Here is a 13083-nt window from a genome sequence, read left to right as displayed (position 1 = left end):
GAGGTCTTGAGTTCATTAAGCCAACTTAAACGATATATACATTATACACATATTTGTTTTGGTTTTTTTGACACACTGAGCATTTTGAACTTTGCATAATGACATGTGTGTATATATGTTCCTGAAATTTGCCCAGGGCACTAAACACACTAGAGTCGCCTCTTGATATCTGTTCATCTCCCAAGACCATTTCATCTGCAGTAGAATCTGGAGCATGTCTGTCTATTGTTGCATGGTCTGGTACTCTTTTATTGTTGTGTTGAGCTTTTTAATATTGGAGATAGTACACCAGTGACTTATTAATGAACTTTATCTATAATACTACATTATCAGTAGTTAATTTAGAACTAGGTAAAGACATAACGTGAAAGACTACAGCAGTTTGTCTCTTGGAAATGATTATTGACAAATGTTAATAATTAAATATCAAAAATGGGGAATGTCTGCCACTTTAGGAACCAAAAATAAAACTGTAATTTTTTGACAAAATAAACAGTTAAATAAAATGTTAATTAGTTTATTTGTTTGTATCCCAGTTAGAATCTTGGAAGCAGGACATGTATAAGAATACCTTACTAACCAGTAACTGAACATAAATATCATTATTCCAGACACAATACACAATGAAAGAGCAGTAAATATTGAAGTGTGTTTGGGCATAGAGTGGACTTTATTTTATTTATGAACAGTTCCGTGGTGGTTAGCACTGATGCCTCACAGCAAGAAGGTCCCGGGTTCGAATCCAGCCCGGCAAGGGCCTTTTTGTGTGGAGTTTGCATGTTCTCCTTGTATCTGCGTGGGTTCTCTCCGGGTACTCCAGCTTCCTCCCACCGTCCAAAGACATGCTGCTTAGGTTAATTGGTGATTATGAATTGGCTGTAGGTGTGAGTATGAATGGTTGTCTGTCTCTCTGTGTTAGCCCTGCGACAACCTCTCTCCACCGAAAAGAGATCCTTCCAGTCTAATCAACGCTCTATTACTGTCATCTATTGGTCCAACCGTGCTACTGCATGAAATTATTTAGTGGACAAATAGCTAATACTGCTCCAAAAAGAGGTTAATATTAAAAATAAAATACAATAAAAAACAAATGTGACCACATTTTGTATGGGTCACACATTCCCCAACAAAAAAATCAGAACTCCACACTTTTCCATAAAACCACAACAAATATACACAGTCCTGAGGTTTTCTTTTCTTGTGTTTATGTAAATATGTGTGTTAATATGCAAAGGAAGGGACAGTGTATGCCATCATGACAGGGTAGGGCAGTGGTTGGTATAGTGCATGATAAGGTGTGTAGTTTTTGTGCCCCACAAAGTCCAACAGTGTTCACAGACCCCTGAGGCTGGTAGGATGGCTGGCCAGGTGATTCATATGTCAATGTCTTTGGGGGTCTCCTGTCTCGTACTGGTCGCTTGGCTGAGTCACACAGAGGGGTGGTAAGTCTGTCAAAGTCAGTGTCACATCTGGCTGGACCATTTTCATGTTGATGTTCAGTGTCCTGCTCAAAGTCATTTCCTGCTGTTCGTTCATACTCATTGTCACTTATCTGTTCAAGTTCCTGTTCACTGGATTGTTCTTGCTCCATCAGTACATGTTTCTCTGGTGTGATCCTTGACTGCAGTCTTGCTTCTCCAGATGGTGTGATCAACCGCGCTTGCTCATGTGAGGATGGTCTCTGGGGCACATAGGGAATTGTGGTATGTGGCCTTTGTAACTCAGCTGGCCCGGACACTCTTAACCAGTATCGTGTTCTAGGGACATCATCAGGCGAATCACTGCTGGGACATGGTTCTCTCTGTCCACGCTTTGCTTATTTTCTTTGGTTGGTGTTTTGTTCTTGGACTGTTCAGGCATACTCACAGGTAAGTTATTTACAAGTTGGAGGAGGTTGTTCTGTTGTTCTGGAGCAACTCATCTTCTGCAGGGTCGTGAACAGGGCATTTTCAAATTCCATGCCTTGGTCATGGTGCAGCCTGCCCAGGAACCCAAACCAAGGAATAAAGTCATTAAATATTCTCTCTGCAGTTGTTCTGCCTGATTTATTCCGTGTTGCATACACTTGGGCAAACCTCCTGAAGTTTTCAATAGAGACAATCTCCTGCTAACCCAATAACTCACTCCGCCCCCAGATGACCCTTGTCATTGTGCAGATGCTTAAGTACGAGGGACCAATACTCAACAGGTAGGACCAGCTTCTGTACAGCAAACGAGACTCCATGTACAGCTTTCCCCATTCATGCATCAGCCTTTTCACAGGGACACTTCCTTTCCTCTGGTCTTCATTGGTGAGCGCTGCTTTTGACTGTTTAAGCTTTATGATCTCATTAATAACCACATCTTGCCTCTGAGCTCTAATCAGTTCACTCTGGCTGATGGCAGGTAATGTCATTGTACATGGTGAGTGTGAATTTTGGGTCAGGTTAAGAAGAGCAGCATAGGCAACATCACTTTTAACATCCACATTGACTTTTCCTGGTCTGTACTTCATACTGAACTTAAAGTCAGCAAGCTCTCCAACCCATCTGCAACCCGGATTCAAAATCCCGATAGAACAGTACAGGTGGGTGTGACAGGATATCAATAAGCTGCTCAAGGACGGTCTGGTGGCCATGGGTCCACTGGATGGGAGTCTTTGAGGGCAGCTGTGCTCCTTTATTCTTTTGTCCCTCAGCTGAGATGCCACTGATGGAAGAGGATTTTTAACAGCTGTTCTGTAAATGGGTACTGTACATGATTAACAACGGCTTATACACTTTTTTATTAAGTGTTGTTAATCAAAAAGTGACACCCAGAAATCTCATGAATGTGGAGAAATGCTTTGCCACAAGATTCTTAGTCAAACATCTACTAAAAATTCATGCTTCTCACCAGTTTCCATACACAGTTATTGCCGACTGTCCGGTTGTCTGCCGCTCTTCTTCCTCCCTCTCGCCGTCCCGTCTGCTTCACGTGTGGTTGTGTGTCGTTGGCATTTCAATCAGAGCCCTCCACGTTTAGCTGCCGTATCACCGCTCGGCTTTAGGCTAGACAGAGAAGAGGCGAGATTGAGTCCGTGCCAGGTATTAGACAGGAAAAAGCATTCACAGTCGCAGAATCGACTCAGCAGGGATTCTTACCTCATCAGCTTTTTACTCTCAAGTGGCCACGAAGCGACTGACATGACTGTGCAGTGTTGCCTACTCGGTCCCACTTTTCCCCCTCCTCCTCCTCCTGCTGCTGCCCCGTTATTCCGCATTAGACGTGTGATCTTCAGGTGTCACGGCAGGTGCTGATTGCACCTCCAGTCGTCACCTTTGAGCGTCAGTTAATCCTCCCGAGGAGTCACGTCTGCTCGGCCACAAGGAGGAGCCAGAGTAATGCAACGCTGGGGCCTGTGCTGACAGGACGGTCAGCTCCTAAACTGCTCGGTCACACAAGAACAGAGAGGGTGAGGGGAACACGTGAATATGTCTAGTGATATGTGTTATTAAATAACACTAGACATGTGACATCTGTTATCACACATCACGTGTCTTGTGATATGTGATGACAGATGCTGGGAAGGAGCACTGTTGCACTGATGCCATTGTCTGAATAAAGCAGTACCTGTGATCTCTCATTTAATGATTTAATGAGTAACTGGATCAACAATCATTGATTAAATACTAGACAGGAGCATTAATGTTTAAAGCAGAATAACACCAGTCGCATACACCGATTAGCCACAACAATAAAACCACTGACAGGAGAAGTAAATAGCATTGATCATCTTGTCACAATTGGATGTTCTGCTGGAAAACCTTTGGACCTGGCATTCATGTGGATGTTACTTAGACATGTAGCACCCACCTAGACCAGACCAGGCACAACCACCCCATAGCAATGACACTCCTTGACAGAGATTTAGGAACAACTCAAAAAACATGAAGAACAGCACAAGGCCTTGACCAGCTCCCCCCCCCCCCCCCCCCCAGACACCACAGGACACCTTCAGAAGGCCTAACACCTTCAGAAGGCCTAACGCCATTCTCTGATGAGTCACAACTGTTTTGGAGCCACCCTGCAATATTAGCAGGGTGGTCACAATGTTATGCCCGATTGGTGTATCTTATCTTTATTTGCATTTCTGGCTGGATTGAGCAAGGCGTGTCGTATGAAGGACACTTCTCATTCAAGGGTTGATACTTGTGGGCAAAAATAATATATATAATAAAACTATATATATATATTTTATAATAATCGCTTCAGATTGTGTGTGTTGTTGCTGCAGCTGTCTGTGTTCTGTGTATCAGTGCACGTTGTCAATAGTTCATTAAAAGTTTGCTCCAGCGATCAACAGCGCGCAGGATTATTTGTTTTGCTCGCCTCACAATATGCCGTTGATTTGTGTCTTCTCAGGGTGCAACGTGAGCAGCTGGCCACCATCTTCCAGCTGCTCAAAGACAACAAGGAGACGTTTTGGGAGGTGTCCGACAGAGACATAGAGGAGCAGCTCCGACTCTACTCCATCTGAGACTCCTCTCTCATATATTCCACAGGACGTGGGCTCTTTCACCTTCATGCGCCACTGAAGGACTTCTCCATATACTCACATGAACTTGTTCGCAGTATTCAGCACAGATGTATACTCTACTCTTGCAGCAACCGCCCTCATTGGTGTATAAATAAAACAAGGTCCGTTTGTTTTATTGCACCACTATTTTTGAAATCTGTATGAAACCCGCAAGATTACTTCTGCATAACGCCCCTGTTGCTGTGTAATAAACCAGATGCCTGTAAAGCTAGGTGTGTGATTGATGTCATTTTATTGACCTTCTTTGCTTCATGCCAAGCAACCCTGCCCACCTACATCATCATATGGATCTAGTGGGTACATTTCAGGAGAGAAAGACACTCCTCTGGTTCATTCGACTCAAAAGTCTCCACTTCTCAGGGATGGCAGTCCGAGCCACCAGGGCCTTTTCTCTGTTAATTGTGATAACACTTAGCATTCATTTTTTTATTCTATCATGGGAAGGCTCAGTAAAAAACTTAAGGTAAGTTGTGCTTTTGCATTTTGCCCAGAAATAGCACACAAGAAAGGAAGCTATAACATTTATATTTTTTGCAGGTAAATTATAAGATAATTCTGTACATTTTTTTCTGTACATTTATAAAATGCCTCTTATGTTACACTTTGTTTTGTGAAATTTTCAGCTGGAAAACTTTCTCAGGAAAAGCCAGACACACAAAGGGAAACATGTCACATGTAGATGACTCAACGCTCTCTGGGAAAAAAGGAAACTCAACTCCACGTCCTGCTGTGTTTACCACAACACGCCAGGCGAAAATAACTATTTTAGCAAAACCAAACCCAATGACAACACCAAAAACGGATCAAATGAGCACTTCTACAAATGCAGCCGCAGCTGAGACGCCAATGCCCATCCTCTCCAAGAAATCCTTCAACAAGCTTCCAAAGTGGGATTTTGAGGATGTTTATAACCAGGATGCCCCACCTAGACAGACAGTAAGCATGCGGTGACAAGATAGAACAGAATCTGTTTAAATGCATTAACTTAAAGTTTGTGGGTTAGCACGGCTGAAGACGGCTGGTGACTTTAGCGTCACCTGCATGCATTTATTGTTTGCAGTGGATGAATCAATTTATTTAAATGGTGACTGTCATTTCTCTAATTGTTTGACCACCTTCTTTTCCCTTCTCTATCATCTGACAATGTTTGGTTTATTTCATAATTTAAGATTTTATCATTTTTAGACTTGTGCCCAGTCTCTGCGAAACTCAAAGGATGAGAGCTTCAAGAAGGCTTTTCTTCCCAACATACGTTTGTTTCTACACAAAGACAACATCAACATGAGCGAATGGAACCGACTTTCACATTTTAACAATCCTTTTGGTTTTATGGAGTACAAGTATGACGGTAGGTATTTATGTGTGTCTGTGTCAAGGCAGTAGGCTGATGAATAGCAGCCATAAAGCAATACTGGAAACAAATTGTTTTTGAATTCATGTTCTTCTTTCTGGATATATATAACCCAGAAAGCCAAATGATAAATGTGAAAATTTGAGACCAGTAAGTCTTCTATGTTCAGATCTAAACATTTTCTGCAAAATTCTGACAAAAAGATTAGATTTTATTCTCCCAGGATTTATTAATAACAGATCGAACACATTCATTATGAGCCTAGATGGGTTTTAAACATACATGCCAGGAGAGCAGAACCGGACCCTGCTTTCCTGTCATAAGATGCAGAGAAAGCTTTTAACAAAGTGGCAAAGTCCTACCTGTTTGTAGTACTCAACCATTTTGGCCTCTGTGAAAATGTTTGTAACTGGGTGACACTTTTGTAAAAAGAACCATATGCTGAGATAATCGCTATATTTATCTTTATTAGTCATCAGCAGGATGGTAAACACACAACTTTATTACTCCATTAAACACGCACAGAGATACTGCCACACCCATAACTATCCCACCCTGAACAAAGACAGTATGAAATAATACTCTCTTTCTCTAAATAAGATGTAAACGGGGATGAAACTTCTACAGCTCAGTCCACCTCCCTTGTTCAGAGAGGGATTTTCCAATTTAACATACTATAGGGCTTATTTTAAACCATCTCTCTTCTCTGGTTAAAATGCGTACATTGCTGTCCTCAAAGGAGTGTCCTTTGGCCTTCACGTGTTTTTTTTTAATTTGCAGATGTGATGCCTTCACTGAAGCTGATTCCAAAGCCAACAGAGCCTCTGCTCCTTCCAAAACCAGGAGGTGATGGCTGTGTGCGCTGCGCTGTGGTGGGTACAGCAGGAATCCTCAATGGCTCCAAAGCTGGCGCAGAGATCGACTCTCATGATTATGTTTTCAGGTAAGAAAGAGGATGGGAAGAAAATCAGTTATGTATTTTGTCAGGCCCCACCTAATGTGCTCTAAGGTTTCAAAGCCAATCAGTTGATGGAAATTGTCATTACAATCAATCATGTATGTCAGTTAAAATTTATTTAATTGTAATGAAATACCAACAGATATTCTCCAGTGGAAATAGTAAGCATCCCCTTGGCTTCAAATTCCCTCACAACATTTGCATGCGATTAAAATCTGTCCAGGGCGGCACAGTGGCGAGGTGGTTAGCACTGATACCTCACAGCGATCCATGGGCCGGCTGGGCCATGTTTTCCAGTGGCAAAGAAAAAGGGATCAAACCTGTTGGTAGCATTTGTTATCCATTACATGTTGCTATTGAGGTGAATAACTGGCAGATTTTAGTATCATATGTTTAGAATGAGCTTCCTGTTAGATGTATCCCATTATGGCATCATTTGATGCAAAAATAAATGGATGGATGGACTGATTGATTAAGTTAATTAATCAATCAGTTATTACACATTTGAGTATGTGTGCACTATCTTCTATGAAAATCCAATATTATTGGATTAATATATAAGATTTTTGCTATTTTTATTTTGGTTGCCAATTTCATATAAAATGGTATTAGTGGAGCTCATCCCTGACCTATTAATTCTTTCTACACTATAAAAAAAAATTGTTATGTTTACTGGGCAGTTTACTGTTGTACTCACTGTGCCCTATATATTACAGTAAAGGTCTACCTACCTGTGTGCTGTTTCAAAGTCCACTCCATTGTAAAGGAAAACAAAACTGTTGGAGGAGTAACTCATCTTTTATGTTTTATTTACCCTCATGTTAAGATGTCTAACATCACAGCAGAAATAAACCTGTTTATAGCTTGGTACAAAATGATTTTTGTTCAAGGCCGAACAACTTTTCAGAAGGTTGCAACAAATGCGTGTAAACATGAATATCTCCACGCAATGCAACTGCAACCCATCAAATAGTGAGATTTTCAGTCTGTTGCAAAGGGGTGGACCAACAGAACAACATCATTCATAATGCTACTAAAATTCAAAGGATGGTCACTAAGACCTGAACCATGAGAAATTAAAATGAACAAAAACACAATGCAGATAATATACAGCATTATACATATGTATAGTTGCTTTATATAGGAAAACAATAAGCTTAATATCAGGGTACAGAAAAACAATGTTATGTATTGGTTTGCTCTAGCCTACAGTGTGGCTTTATTGTCAGCACCATTTCTTCTGGACGGTGAAGGCCACGGCCTTCCAAAATATCGTCACCCTGTTAAAATAATCGCCTAACTCATTTTTTCAAGTTTTTCAGGAAACACAAAAAACTTCACCAAAAGGCTCACACACTTGCTATAGGCCATCATCTTAAAGGGGTAAAATCACATGAACTGATCAACTGAGGATGTTGGCGATTTTACCATAGGTGGCCGGTGTCATGAGGAGATGATTTCGGCAAAAAAATTTGTTTTGAATTGTTTGTGAGGCAGAAGGCCACAGCCATCCAAAATATGTAAAGAGGGATAGTAGTGCTTACTCAGAAGTCAGTACACTTGAGTATTATGTAAATGATGTAACCAATCAACATCTGCAAAGCCTCTTGTTTTGAATTGTTTGTGAGGCAGGATGAATGGTGCCGTGACCCAGGGTTATGAGGAAGACGTAGGAAACAGAACATCTGTGTACGTTCACACGGCCCACTCCATCACCACATCACTATATTTGTTCAAGAAGTACGGCTACACGTCTGCCCCTCATGATGAGGTACTGAAACTTAAGATGGTGTAATGTTGTTTATACTCACAATGAAGATAACGTCTGTCTTGTTCTTTGGCAGGGGATAAAGTACGTCATGATTCCTGAAGGATTGAGGGACTTCCAGTGGCTGGAGGGGCTTCTGAAAGGAGAAAGAGTCCGTGCTGGCCCGTACCACAAAAAGCTGTAAATATTTTCTTTTTTTTTCTTCATCTGTGCTAAAATAACATAACTTTACGATTCCTCAGTGTTTCCTCTTATGTTTTATAGAGTCTTGTATGTGACTTAAATAGTTTTTATGGTGTTGGATTGAAATAAATTGAGAAAGCAAGACATTTTTACATTTAAAAATAAATCTTCATAATGATTACTTACTGTACGCATTGTTCATTTAAAAAGAAAAAAATCTTTGACACTGAAAGTATATTGTATCATTGAATTTCAAAACAGATTTACAAAATTGAAATACACGTATGACTAAGCAAATGTAGAGTTTAAAAATACACTTTTGTTCTCCAAGCCATTATGTTGGTCATTGTTACTATGACTTCCATCAGACTCAGTAGAGCCATTCAACTGATTTTCAGTTCAAACTCTTTGTTGTTGTGCTCTGATAAAGCAGGCGTGCGCCCATATGTCAACAGCTACCAATAATCTTGACAAAATCAACTGAAGAACACCCAGTCCTGCCTCAACGTTGTACAAACATAAATGAAATTCATCAGCTTGTTCCTTCATTTTCAACTGTTGCTTTCCTATTTTAACCCTCCAGGCCAAGGACGTACTACTCAGGGCAGTACAACGAGAGCCGCTTCTACGTTCTGCACCAAGACTTCCTCCGATACGTACGAAACAGGTCAGCCTCCTGTCAAACACCCATCCAAACTTTCTGTGGTTTAAACTGTATGCTTTTGTAAATGTATCTGTAATGGTAACAAACAAAAGTCATTCTTTTATAAAACAATTTTCATTAAATGTATGACGTACTTTTCTTGTAATAACTTTTCATTACTGTTACGGTTATGTAGCAGTAGGACCTAAATGCAGGGAACAAAAGAAAGAAACAAAGCTAACTTTTGAAAATGAAAACTGAAAATTTACAAACAAGAAAAAAAGGCGCTGCAGGAATGGCAGGATCTGAACACACAAATCCAAAAAAACAGATAAAGACCAAGACGAGAACTAAGGAACATGAGGAAGCACGAGTGTACGACAAACAGGGTAACATCTCAGAAAAAAAACCCAACGACGACTTGACAGAGGTAGCAGAACAGGGGTAATGTAGCAGACGTCATGACAAAAGCAAAGGCAGGGTTATATATTCACTCACACACAAGGGCTGATGGAATAACTATAGACAGGTGAAACCAGAGAGCAGTATTAATTAAACAAAAACGCGAGCAAGTCTGGCAGAAGTGTGGACGGGTCGTCGATAACGCAGCTCTGCGTGCCTCCACTCTCGGACCGTTCTGCACACTCTGGCTCCAAAGTCGGAAGATGGCGCTGCCCGTATCCCCAGCCAATGTAAGGAAGTGGGGACGCATAATTATATAGAGTCTCTGGAACAGTGAGACAGGAAGTAAAACCTAAATTCAACAAGAAAACTGATTACAAAACACCAGAAAAACCAAACAAGGTTACTCAATACATTCAAAATTCAACATCATGACACATTGGAACGTTACAACCTCATAACATGAATATGTTTTTTATAATTTTGAGGTCAGGTCTTCTAAAGAGTGTTTCACAATGAACCTCAACAAAGTGCTTTTACGTGAATTCACGAATCATAGTAATACAACGATATATGCATAATATACACAGTAGTAGTTTAAAAATACACTCTCCTGGGCTAATATTTAAATGATACTTAAATCCAGGACTCCATATAATTCCACAAAAACAAAGAAGATTATTCAAACAAGTGTGGCTTTCTGTGAAACAGATGTGTTGCCATGTATCATCTGTGTAACACGCAGTCACCAAAAGCATTTAATCCTGCCAAGCTGTCTGTTGATTAGAAGACTGTAAGATTAAAATGACCAATATAACAAATGCTGCACACAACAGAAAAGGGAACCAATAGATTTTTTTTTTCTTGTCAATTTTGGAGTTGTAGATTGTCTTTTCATATAGGTAAACATGAATCTAACTCTATGTGTGTGTTGATTTGATGTGTTTTCATTACCTGACAGGTTCTTATTGTCACCTAATCTGAATGCTTCATTCTGGCCGATAGTCAGACCAACCAATGGGGCTTTCACTCTCTTCCTGGCTCTGCATTCCTGCGACACAGTAAGTTAATGTAGTAAACATAGATACTGATGAAGACCAAGCCAGCTTTTGGTATGAGTGCATTTTATTTATTTTTTTAGCCAAGTGTCCATTTAGGGAATTCCCCTCGACTGCAATATTTTTTGGTCTGTTAGCCCCAACATCGGAAATCCTATTCAAAGTAAATTGGAGCAAATCCACATGTCAAGGGTTTTCATTGGTTTAATTGGTTTAATCCATGTTTTACAAGGAAAAACACCTGCTCATTGAGCTCATTATTATGACCAAAAGAACTCTAAACCTTCACCTGTCCTCCATGTTTTCTTTCTCTCTGTCATCCTCAGGTGAATGCATATGGATTCATGACAAAAGACTACAGCAAATACTCCAACTACTATTTTGAGAAGCAGATTAAAACCAAGGTCATTTTCTACAGCAACCACGACTATAATCTGGAGAAGAATTTGTGGGAAAATCTTCACAACAGGAAAATACTTCAGCTATATCAGAAATCTGAATCAGTGACAGAAAAGCCAGAGCAACACTAATACATCAAGAATTTAACATGTGTTGAAGCAAATCCTTGATAATATATACAATAGTAACCCCTTGTGTAAAGCAGCTTGTTTTTTTGTTTTTTGTTTCCAAATTTTTATAATCCAGAATCTGAAAGAACAGGAAACATACACAGATCAGGCATATTATTATGACCACCTGCCTAATATTGTGTAGGTCTCCCTTGTGCCCCCAAAACAGAGTGTCCTGATGGTGTCTGGCTACAGAGTGTTGATAGTGGGGTCCTTTGGGTCCTATTGGTTGAGGTGAGGGGCCTCTGTGGACCATCCGACAAAGACTTGATTAGGTTGGGATCTAGTTTATTTGAAGCAAGGTCAACACCTTGAGCTGTTTTTCATGTTTTCTGAGTTGTACCTACCAGGCTGAACAGGCAACCCCACTCTGCTACGGGGTGGGGGTGCCTGGTCTGGTCTAGGTGGGTGCTACATGTCTAAGTAACATCCACACCAATGCCAGGTTCAGAAGTTTCCCAGCAGAATATTATATTGTCACAAGATGGTCAATGTTATTTACTTCTCCTGTCAGTGGTCATTATGTTATGCCTGATTGGTGTATAATATTGAGTTTTAGTTTGTAATTTTTATCCAGATAAGCTTACATACACATACATTTTAAGTTCTGTTTTATTGTTTAATTTTATTTTTCTCTTTATCAACACTTTATGATTTCTGGCAGTGTGGATATAAAAGCCATATTTAGTGTCACAAATGTACTTTGTAGTTTCTTTGCAAAGGTTTTAATATTAAATCACACTTACGCATCTCTGGGTTACATATTGGCTTTAAATCTAAATTGTAGTGCATCCTTGAGCTCACGTTGTCTTCATGTCAGTCAGAGGCGGATTTAAGTATCGGCGACATGTTCAGACGCCCAGGGCGGCATATTGCCATGGCAACTCAGGTTGATAGCAGGTGCAGAGTGGTGGAGAGAGGCAATCTATCCAGAAGCAGACCTCTACAGTAGACTACTATGTTTTCAAAATGACACCACAAAGCACTGTCAAATAAACCACACATGAAGTAATTTATAGTACTGCTAATATAGACCCATCACTTCGCAGACAGAACTTGGTTGTCTGATGGGTAATGCAGTTATTCTCCACTGCCAAATTAAGACCATCGAGATGAAGAGGTCAAAGACAACAGGTACTACTGTCATCTGCTTGTGAGTATTATGATGGTATCATGCATATAATAATGAAATAGGATGGATAGTGGAACCATGTCAGCCTATTGCTATGTTGCTTGCTCGTTTGCTCTTACAAAGGGCGACAGAACTGGGCATAATTTTACTTGTTCTATAATGATGTTACCGTTACAACCCAATACGATGTTTATTTTTCAACTTATGATATGACACCAACATGAATGTTTTCCATGCTGTTGATGAGGTCCTGAGTTCATTAAGCCAGCTTAAAAGATATATACATTATACACATATTTGTTTTTGGTTTTTTGACATATTGAGCATTTTGAACTTTGCATAATGACGTGTGTATATATGTTCCTGAAGTTTGCCCAGGGCGCTAAACACACTAGAGTCGCCTGTTGATATCTGTTCATCTACCAAGTCCATTTCATCTGCAGCAGAATCTGAGGCGTGTC

At 40.3% G+C, this 13083-nt stretch overlaps 2 protein-coding genes across 2 annotated transcripts in view; both read left to right on the top strand.

The window, feature by feature from the left end:
• The window catches only part of LOC311504276 (alpha-2,8-sialyltransferase 8F-like), a 59710-nt gene that overhangs the window by 33330 nt on the left and 13297 nt on the right, over positions 1 to 13083 (top strand). The gene's annotated exons all lie outside the window — the stretch shown is intronic.
• On the top strand, positions 4921 to 11451 carry LOC311504141 (alpha-N-acetylgalactosaminide alpha-2,6-sialyltransferase 2-like; the record flags this gene model as incomplete). The annotated part of the gene is made up of 9 exons (XM_084567138.1): positions 4921 to 5021; positions 5182 to 5494; positions 5744 to 5906; positions 6690 to 6852; positions 8500 to 8638; positions 8712 to 8815; positions 9402 to 9485; positions 10825 to 10924; positions 11248 to 11451. 9 exons carry the CDS (start codon positions 4921 to 4923, stop codon positions 11449 to 11451), a joined length of 1371 nt encoding a protein of 456 aa, XP_084423264.1.

Source organism: Chelon labrosus (assembly GCF_963514085.1).
Source record: "Chelon labrosus genome assembly, chromosome: 19".
NCBI lineage: Eukaryota > Metazoa > Chordata > Actinopteri > Mugiliformes > Mugilidae > Chelon > Chelon labrosus.
Note: the sequence above shows the minus strand (reverse complement) of the source record. Positions and strands in the feature narration are given on the sequence as shown.